The sequence below is a fragment of the Brachypodium distachyon genome, chromosome 2 (assembly GCF_000005505.3).
Source record: "Brachypodium distachyon strain Bd21 chromosome 2, Brachypodium_distachyon_v3.0, whole genome shotgun sequence".
In the NCBI taxonomy this organism is placed as follows: domain Eukaryota; kingdom Viridiplantae; phylum Streptophyta; class Magnoliopsida; order Poales; family Poaceae; genus Brachypodium; species Brachypodium distachyon.
In genome coordinates this window covers 38,750,604-38,761,141 of record NC_016132.3, presented here as the reverse complement: position 1 = coordinate 38,761,141, position 10,538 = coordinate 38,750,604, and the positions used below count along the sequence as shown (strand labels likewise).

General features: G+C 48.9%; 1 protein-coding gene across 1 annotated transcript; it reads right to left on the bottom strand.

The window, feature by feature from the left end:
- Window positions 1-8,671: 8,671 nt before the first annotated feature.
- LOC104583262 (peroxidase 2) lies at window positions 8,672-9,969 on the bottom strand. The gene is made up of 2 exons (XM_010235093.1): window positions 9,784-9,969; window positions 8,672-9,556 (listed from the first exon to the last, which is right to left on the bottom strand). The coding sequence occupies exons 1-2, from the start codon at window positions 9,967-9,969 to the stop codon at window positions 8,672-8,674; spliced, it is 1,071 nt and encodes a 356-aa protein (XP_010233395.1).
- Between the last annotated feature and the right edge of the window lie 569 nt (window positions 9,970-10,538).

Below are 10,538 nucleotides of genomic sequence, written 5' to 3'. Positions count from 1 at the left end.
AGGCATCATGCGTGGGAAGCTCAAGGTGGGGATGATATTGGACTTAAGTTAACGAGCAATGAGTGAAGTTAATTGGGAATATACATACTTTGCAAATCAGCTCTTAGCTTAACCCTGATGGATGAATGTCTATGTCAAACAGCCTCTAGTTTGTGTCAGAGTTTGATGTTTTTAATGTTATTTTGGAGTGTGCATCAAGGATGATGGATTTAAGGAAGACCATATCGTACTCGCTCCGTGGGACAAAGCTTGTTTTTTTTTTGACGAAAAGGCAACAGTGCTGCTTTTCATTAATTAAGACGAAAGAACAATTTAATAGAGTTAATTACAAAGCCGAGAGGAAGGGGGGAGGGAGGGGGGGGGGCAGTTATAAACTAGGAAGAACACTCGGGAGGACGAACCCGGACAAAGCTTGTTTGATCTATTCACTTTTGCACACGAGTTAAAGTGTGTGGTTCTGGGCTTGGCTTCAGCACCGACGGTATCCTCGAGCTCTACACGCTTAATACATCAGCAGAACTGTGGATTTGTTTGATCTATTCACTTTTGCACAAAAACACCAATGCTGCTTTTCTCTTCAATAGAATGCCTCCTCATAATTCCTGGCATGCGACTCAGATCCCTGCTGCACCGATTGGCTGCATAGGCTAGGAAGTCGGTCACAGGTCTAGCAGCACGCGCACGGCATCCTCCTCCCTGTGTAGTACTCGGCAAGATTAGGGAGATGAGACGGGGAGAAAAGGGGGCGGGATCGGTTCGTGGGGCGATGGGAAATAATTTCCATGCTTCAATCTGAGGAGAAACTTCAGATGTAGGAGTACTTGTTTTGTGATCTCTGAAGAAACACTGCAGTTCAGTAGGCTAGATGAATTGCAGGGCGATGCAGCTCTTGCGCTTGCGCCTGCGGCTGTGTCGAACCACGGATTTGGGGGATGGATACAAACATGAATGAATGATTTCTTCATTTTATATACGTAAATGGATGGATCATCCTTCATTGATTCTCATGCATTCTCTTGGCTGATTCAAAGCTGCTGCTTCCATGTTTCAACTTAAGTTCAGAATGTGCGTTGATGCAGACCTGAATTTTCAGTGTGCCGCTTCATGTTTATTAGGTTCTTCAATATCACTGTCACTGCATACAAGTTCAGTTTTTTTTTCTAATTCATACCCTGTTACAAGATTATAGAAGAAACAAGGGGAGAGGAATGGATGGGTGAAATTCCCTTGTGCTGGATGAAATTTCTTCTTCCAAGGTTGAACTCAACTTGAGTCCTTCATGTCTTGTGATGGTTCATGCTGACTTTGAAATGGCTTATAAGCGTGTACATTCAACTTCATCTTGGCCGATGTAATGTTCATGTATGGCCATTGGCGAACCATCATGCAACTACCCATGGTATCATGTTTAGTTCATGCATGACCATTAGTTTGCATAACAAAAGCATGAAAATTTATACCGCTCCAGCCATGACTTGGGTGTATATATAAACTGACCACAGTGAATAAATAGCTAGAGAGGATATGTTTGATGCGATGTCAAGTGCATGTAATCGGGTAAAAATTCTTTTCGGCATATCGATCGTTTTAGGGAGCTGAGATATTAGAGGATAACTGATATTTTGTGCTAAGTTCCTGTCAATTAGCTCCTACGGGTGACGTGCTCCGTCGGGGCGCCAATCGTGAGTACTCATCTGTTGATGCAATATCCTTGGTCTAGCGCCCGTGTAGTGGTGTGAACTCACTGCTGACAACATAAGACCCACGGTTGTCAGACAATGGCTATTTTCTTTTTTTCAAAGGAACTAGGATGGGCCTAAGCAAGTCTGAACCATTTCAATTGAATGAAGGTATCGAGATATATATCAAGTACAACAACAACATGTGCCAAAAACAATGCTTCAAAGGAAAACTAGTTAGGAGCTTAAGAGGAGTACCGGAGGGTGCCAACAACCAGAACAATGCTGGAAAAGGAACACCCCAAGGCCATCGGCCCAATGCAATCGGAGGGCACCGAGCAATGCAATTGAAGGACATCGAGAATTTCATAAGAGTAATGTAGCATATACCACAACGAGGGTAGCAGACAATGAGACACGAGTATTGTATTCACTGGTTATACATATTCTAGCTTAACAAAAAGTAGTATTTAAAAAAAAATGATGTTTCAAGATTTCTTTGTGTTGATTTCTGAAAGGAAAGAATGCACCACAGTTAGAGAAAAAATATATATGAAGGGATACAAATATGAATGAATGATTTCTACGTTTTGTAGACGTAACATGGATGAATCATACTTCCTTGATGCTCATGCATTCTCTTGTCTAATTGAAAGCTTGCTGCTTCCTTGTTTCAACTCCAGTTCAGAATGTGCATTAATTGATGTAAACCTGAATTTTCGTTGTGCCGCTTCACGTACATTTGTTTATTGTTAGGTTCTTCAATATCACTCTCACTGCATACAAGTTCAGGCTTTTTTATTATTCAATCATAACCTGCTACAAGATTATGGAAGAGAACGAGGGGGGAGGAATGGATGGGTGAAATTTCCTTGGCGAACCATCATTCATGGATGAAGCAACTACCCATGGGGTGTCATGTTTAGTTCATGCATGACCATTAGTTTGCATAACAAAAGCATGAAAATTTATACCGCTCCAGCCATGATTTGGGTGTATATATAAGCAGAGGTAGCGTCCAACCCAATGCATAAATAGGTATGGAGGGTATGTTTGATGGCGATGCCATGTGCATGTAATCGTGTAAAAATTCTTTTAGGCATATCGATCGTTTGAGGGAGCTGAGTCGTGTATAAATTCTTGAATATCGATCGTTTCAGCGAGCTGAGATATTAGAGGATAACTGAAATGTTGGGCCAAGCTTTCCTGCCGAGTAGCTCCTACGGGTGACGTGCTCTGTCAGGGCGCCAATCTCGACCGCGATGCAGTGGTGTGCTAACTGGGTACATACATGGGCAAAAAACAACGGTATAATGGAAAACCAGTCAGGTGCTCAACAGGAGTATCGGAGTGTGCCAACAGCAAGAGATGCTTAAAAAGGAACACAAGCAACACCGAATGCACATGGAGAACATTTTGGTCTGCTCAGAAATGTGGTTCATGAGTGTAATGTAGAAGACTATATTCGCTGACACATGTTCTAACTAAACAAATAATAATATATTTTTTCCTCAAAGTTTGTTTTTGAAAAAATAAGGATAAAAGCGTGACATTAGTGGCAAGCTTGTCTACACTTGGTGGGGAGTGTGGAAGGAACGCAATAGGCGCATCTTCAAGGGGACTGCGATGCCGGCTCTTGAGGTGGCCCTCCTCATTTGGGAGGACATCCGTGTGCGGAGTTGTGCGTGTTCGGTGGACCCGGGAGATTAGGCTCTCCCTTTCTCGGTTTTTCCTTTTTCTTTTCCTTTTTCCAAGGATCCTCCTTGGATCCTTTTGTACAGTTCTACTTCTTCTAATTGAATGACAGAGATCGACCGTCTTTTTCTAAAAAAAATAAGGATAAAAGTCTACAAGGTACTGAAAACATGAACTCTGACTATTCTGTTTCGAGATTTCTTCGTATTGATTTCTGATTTCTAAATAGAAAGAACGCACCACAGTTACACAAAAAATGAAGGGACAAATCATCTTACAACTCGACGTTCTCCTAGGGTGCTTGGTGGGCTTGGAATCCTCGATCTGGCCAAGTTCGGCAGGGCTCTCCGCCTTCGCTGGCCGTGGCTCGCGTGGGCTGATCGTGCCCGCCCTTGGCTGGGACTCCCCTCCCCTTGCGGCCAAGCGGACTTGGCGCTCTTCAGGGCATCGACGAAGATTTCCCTTGGTGCGGGAGAGAAGGCGTTATTCTGGCACGATGCTTGGCTCCCAGACGGTTCCACTCCGAGGAATAGATGGCCGGTCCTTTTTGCGATTGCCTCCAGAAAGTTGCATGGTCCAAAAGGAATTGTCTAGAGGAAACTGGATTCGGGACCTTCTTCGCATCAACAGAACGGAGCAACTTTCGGACTTCGTCGCACTTTGGGAGTGCATCCAGGGCGTCCACCTCTCCGAGGAGAACGATTCCATCTCCTGGAGATGGACCCCCTCGGGCTCATACACCACCGCCTCGGCATATCGTATTCAGTTTGCTGGCTCACTCCCCCATTTTGAGTCAAGGAAAATTTGGAAGGTGATAGCGGTGCCAAGCTGCAAATTCTTTGCATGGACGGCGGCACACGGCAAGATCCTGACGGCCGACAACCTGGCCTCTCGGGGATGGCCCCACGACCTGGTGTGTAAGCTCTGCCATATCCACGGGGAGACTATCATCCATCTTTTCCGCGACTGCAGTTTCACCACGGAGGTTTGGCGACATATCCAGACTTGGAGCTTGCCCAGCCCTTCGACCACCGACATCAACGCCCACTGGGAATGCCTCATTCACGGCCTTCCAAAGAAGGAGACGAGGACACTGAGCGAAAGGCTCATCACCTCCTGGTGGGGGATTTGGAAGGAACTCAACAGACGAATCTTCCGTTCGTCGGCCTTGCCCCCTTTAGAGGTAGCTTATTTGGTTTGGGAAGAGGTGCAGAGCCGTTCTTTGGCGAGCTCCATTGACCCGGGAGACATCTAGAGTTTCCACTTGCGTCTTTTTTGTTTTGCTTTGGTTTCTCTTCTCTTTGATCCCCCCGGGGATTGAGAGCCTGTACAGTTCTATTTTTTCTCTCTATTCGAATGACGGAAACGACCGTCTTTCCCTCAAAAAAAAAACAACTCGACGTTCTGGCTTGTGGTTACGTACTGCGTACATGGTTCTGAAATGTGAACAAGATCATCAAAGATTTATAATAATAGCCTGCTAAGCAATTTTATGAGAAGTTTGAGATGTTCTCCCGTAGAGGTCTGAGCTTATACTCTGAATGACCCCTTGCTCCCATGATCATCCGCAGCAAACTTCACCCATCAGTGGTCAAATTAAGTCCAGTATCATCCCGATCTTGAGCTCCCATATATGATGCCTTCTTCTTCTTGTTCACCAACCGAGTATGACACTCTGCTGCTACTTCTTGCAGGATAACTGGCTGTTCTCCTAGCGGTTTCAGGTCTCCCTTTGCAACTGCACAAGCATATACTATATGTTAGTATCCACCAACCAACTCCACTCATAAGACTAATAAAATAACCAATGGCACGAAGTAATTAAAAGTGCTCATTTTTATTTTGTCAGAGCAGAAATAGTTAGGGATCACAATGTTTCATGTTCTCACTTTTGTGCATATATCATTGTTGCTAACAAGATCAACTAGCCCTGCATTGTATATACAACTACAACAAAATCAATTAGCCATCTGTGCACTGTACATTGTTGGGGCTGTGACACAGTGTGGACATTGAGGTGATTGGAGATGGTGGTGTAGGATAGCCTCGTGTATCTCCAGGCCGGGAGAGGAATGGCTCCTCGCAGCTCTTTCCTGGCCAAGTCGACGAGCATCACCCACCTCTGGATCTCCTTGAAACCGCTCTTGGCGATGAAGCAGACGACTCGTCTTGGTGCAAGCTCAACAATGGCCTATCGACGAATAGGTCACCGCCAGCGGGTTCCGAGTTCAAATCCTCATCACCAGGGAGCAGCCCAGCAAGGCTGACGGCACCGGCGACCGAGAGTTCGGCAGGATCCAACAACGTGTATTGTTTGCGCCAGTCATGGAGCCTGCGCCAAGGGCTCGTCGCCGCCTTGAAGCTAGCAACCCATGTTGTAGCATGCCAAGGAGACGTGTCGAGCTGATACACCAAGTGAATGTACTTGATGAGGATGATGCTGTCGCCGGAGACGGAGACGGTGTCGATGGCGACATCGCAAGGGATCAATGGCTGCGAGCAGATGGTCGGTTTCCGGCGTGGAGCGGTGCGCGGCAGTGGGACATGGAGGAGTTCCGAGCGGTCGCCACCGTTGAGCGCGTCGCAGATGAGGACGCCGTTGAACAAGTCGACGAACGCCACGCTGCCGCCGGCAGCAACGGGGATCACCTTGTCCACCAAGAAGTTAAACTCGTTGTCGTCGTCGTCAGCTAGGCCGCGGCGGCAGAAGGAAGCGTCTGGTGGCAGGAAAGGCTTATTGACAGCCCATGCTCTCATCTCGGAGCTGAAGACGAAGAGCTCGAACTCCCCTGTAGCCTCCATGGTGAGCGCGGCGATGTGGTAGCCGCCTGATTCGCCGCCGCCGGCGTCGGGCGAGGAGGAGGAGGGCAGGATGCCGATCCTGCGGTGCCTGTCGACCAAGCGATTGCCGACCCCGTTTGGCTGCGGGATCCGATCTAGACGGGGCTCCACCGCCGCCGCCATGGCCGGGATTGTACATGTAGTACTCGCTTGAAGGGCTTACACGGAGGGCGACGCTAAGGAGGACGAAGCCGGCGTGGGAGGCGACGACGAGCGGCTCCTCGGTGAAGCGGGTATTGGCGCAGTCGAGGAGGACGCAGGAGACGCGGGGCGGGCGGGCGAGGAAGAAGGAGGCCCGGATCCCCGCCATGGGCTCGTCGGTGGCCGGGTCGCGGAGGACGCCGTGGGCGGCCGTGGCGTTGGTGCGGTCGCGGCTAGTGTAGGGCATGTGGTCCAGGAGGAAGCTCTTGGGGGAATCGGCGTCGAGGTCGCCGCCGCCGTCGTCGTCAGGCGGCGGCGGATGCCGCCGAGTTTCCGGAATCATCATCAAAACTTTGTTTGGACTAGTACAGTGCCCGTGCGTTGCCACAGACTCTTAAACATAAACGCCTACACTAACAAAGAAATCATGAAAACTTCTTGCTACTCCAGCTAATTAGCAGAGAAGAGAAACAATACTGATCCGGAAGCTCGTGGGGGGCACCGGAGGCGCGGGGTGACAGTGCAGCGGTGGATTTGGCGGCGCGAGTGTGGATTTGAGATCAGGCTCAGCATCTCGCACGTGTCAGGGGCGGACGAAGCGATTTTTTCTTTCGGACTCGTGGTTCGGTGGGCTAGACAGTAAAAAAGACCGATCCCCCCAATTGGGCTGGGCACAGGCCGAAGCCCAAATCACGCGACGGACGACGACCGACGAAGGAAACACTATCCCTTTATTATTAGATAGTACAGTGCCCGTGCGTTGCCACGGTCACTTAGAGTGCGTTTGGTTTGTGAGATATCCATTGACGACGTGTATAAAGATATTTCTTTTCTGTGTTTGGTTGTCTAACATGGATGAGCCAGGTTGCCGTTTGGTTTCTAATTAACCTGGATGAGCTGGATTGTGGTAACATTTGTGTGCCAAAATGAGATTACCTCCTCAATATAATGATAATGGATAAAATTCTCCAAGATTTAATACAACATTGATATGCGTATATGACCAGCAACATAAGTCACCGTTATTACCAACATAAACAAAAGAGAAGAGAAGGGGGAGGGGTCAGTAACGAACAGAACAGAGAAAAATAGAGACAGGGAGAGACGGAGAACGACAGAGAAGGGTAGTGGAGGAGGAACGTGCGGTCGGTGCAGGACCAGCTGCTCGATGATGGGGTGCACCAAGGAAACGCTTCTCGCGGGTCTACAGCCACCGCCCCCTCACCCAGCTCCTCTGTTGGTCGCCTCGTGCGGGAGGGAGCAGCGCTGACGGTGGGAGGGAGCGGCGCCCGGGCGGCAGAGAAGAGTAGCACCGATGGCAGGAGGGAGCGGCGCCCGCGGGCAGAGAAGAGTAGCACCGATGGCAGGAGGGAGCGGCGCCCGCGCGGCAGAGAAGAGTAGCACCGATGGCAGGAGGGAACGGCGCCAACAGAGCAGACGTGAGACACGTCGGTGGCGGGACGTAACGTCGCATGCACGACAAAGCAGAGCAGCGCCGAAGTAGGGGGGATAAGTGCCGGTGGCGGGCGGAGGGAAGGCAGGAGGAGATGGAGGAGGACGGCGGTCACAAGAGGTCAGGAGGAAGAGGAGTAGAGGCAGATCGGTATTGGGGTCAGGGAGAGATCTGAGAAAGGAGACGCATATATGCAGAATAGCCCATATAATTTGGACCGCGGGTTGAATTATCAAAACTTGAAGGGGCAAATTGCAAAGTTCACGGACGGACGACGACGAAGGAAGTGTTCCTCCCTTTATTATTTGGGTAGATTGGATTCAAGGATGGGTTGGGCTTTTTTTTAGCCGTATATGAGGGGAATTTGATAATTGGGCCGGGACGGAGTTGCTGGGCTTTTGTTCATACAGGGCCGAATTGACCGTATTTGATCACCGGTGATCACAAGGAATAGTTTTCTAGGAATCTCGATCGAACTAAAAAATGTAATCAACCCAAACTGTGCTCTTTGGATAAAATCCAAGAATGATTTTAGATTTTATTGATCTGTTCTGTATGATGATTCCTTCATTAGCACGTATACGAGAACAAAAAAAATGATGGCGCCATATAAGAACATGCATGCGACATGGTGCAATGTTCACTAAATTATACTCTATCGATTTTCCTTCGATATAAAGAGTGAGGATTGAAAACAACAACAATTGATCCTTAACAGAGCATTCACAAAACAAATTGAATGGTCATATATATTATCCCAAAACGGGTAACTGTGTGTGTGGATCACACTTACAAAATAACACTGTTACATGCATTACAAAAAGGAAACATCATGATATGGTAAATAAAAGAAATTAAATAATTAATACGCGATGGCCGGTTCAATCTTGTCGCAGTACTTCCTAGCCCCACCCTGGACAAACTCGGCCTGAGGGCGCTCGGGGGCGAGCTTGCTGAGCTTGGCCATGGCGTTGCCGAAGAGGCCGTACCAGATCTCGGGCTTCTCCTTGTACAGCTGCATCGCGGCACCGGCGGCAAAGTTGGTCCTTAGCGTCCAGTCGGACTTGAAGAGCACCATGTTCTGCAGGTTAGCGGCGTAGTAGCTGTTGTCCAGGACGCCTTTAGGCGTCAGCTTCACCCCCGTGGCGTCGTACCTGGACGCGCTCCTAACGTCGTCCATGTCGCGGACGTTGTTCTCCGCCGTGGCGGCCATGTCCGGCGACGGCTTTGCCCCCACAAGCGCTTGCCATGATGCCGGGTAATAATAAGTCGAGGTTTTCCTGTCGATGGCGTTCCGGTAGTCGTCGTTGATCTGCGAGGATGGGGTGACGGTGCCGTCAAGGCGGTCGTTGAAGGTGCCGCGGTGGGATCGGCCGATGGCGTGCACGCCGGAGAGGACAACGAGCTCCTCCAGGCCGAAGCCCGCCTTGCTCTGGAAGTTGGCCAGGAGGAAGTCGAAGTCAGCGAAGGGCGGCGGGAGGACGCCGGCGTCGGCCGCGTAGGAGGTGGTGGAGTCGTTGCGGCCCGGCCCGTCCACCTCGTACACAATGGCGTAGTTGCTGAGGATGGCGGTGGCCTCTCGTGCCGCGAAGACGACGGCATCGGCGCAGCTCACGTAGTTGTAGTCCACGGAGAGCGCGTCCTTGATGGATTGGATCACTCCCATGCCTCGGAGGCCGCCGTTCTGTGGCGCGTGGATCTCGTTCTCGCCTTTGGTCATGTTCAACAGCACCGATGCGTCGCAGCCCTGCACATATTTATATTTTACGTAACGTCTTACATTTAGGAACGGAGGGAGTAACTTGCAATTATATCTCCTTTTGTAGCTGGGAAAACTCTTTCATTTATATTATATATGTCACCTCTGAATTAGAGGAGTTTTTGCAAGTATCTACAGATTGAATAAATATATACTACCAAAAAGTCACTGCAATATATGTGTTAAAAAAGCAGCTAATATTTTCATTTAGTTACCTTGACCCAGCAGTCGTGGAAGAGGATCCGGATGAGCCCAGGGGCGTCGAAGCGGTTCTCCTCCACTATTTTTCTCACCTTCTCCTGCATTGTTACGTCGTACCGGCCGTCGACCACCGCCACCGCCGGCTTCAGGAAGACGGCGGCCAAGGCCACCATGAGCACCAACACTGACCCCTTCGCCATGATCACAAGCAACAGCTATATATATCAGTGAGTACTTCTTGCTAGCTATAGCTAGGAACTGTGATCAGATGCTCAATTCAGCTGTGGGATGATGCAATTGAGGTGAACAAAGGGGGGGTATATATACTGCTGAGCAAGGTTTATTATATATGCAGCTCTAGCCCCATCTACGTGGTGACCAGCTGCTGGCGTCTAAGCGAGTCAACGTGTCCAAGCTGGAAGAAATTCCCGCGCCAATTAATTGGCCGTCGTTAATTCTCGTCAACTTTGCATGCCCACAGACATATGCGTGCATGTGCTCTCAAGTGGTCGATGACTCCTGATCTCTTATTTCTCTGTTTCTAGCTATGTTGGATTTACGTATACCTATGTTTTGTTTTGTGCAGGGGTACATTGTAGCTAGTAGCTAGCTAGTACGATCTTCTTCCTTTGCAAACTCAACAATTTTGGACGTGTTATGTAAATCTGGATATATGTTATATCCAGTTTTCAATGAAACTTTACTAATGGTGATTTAACACTTTGTTCGTCTACCTTTCTTAGGTGATTCATTCGTCTACTTCACAATG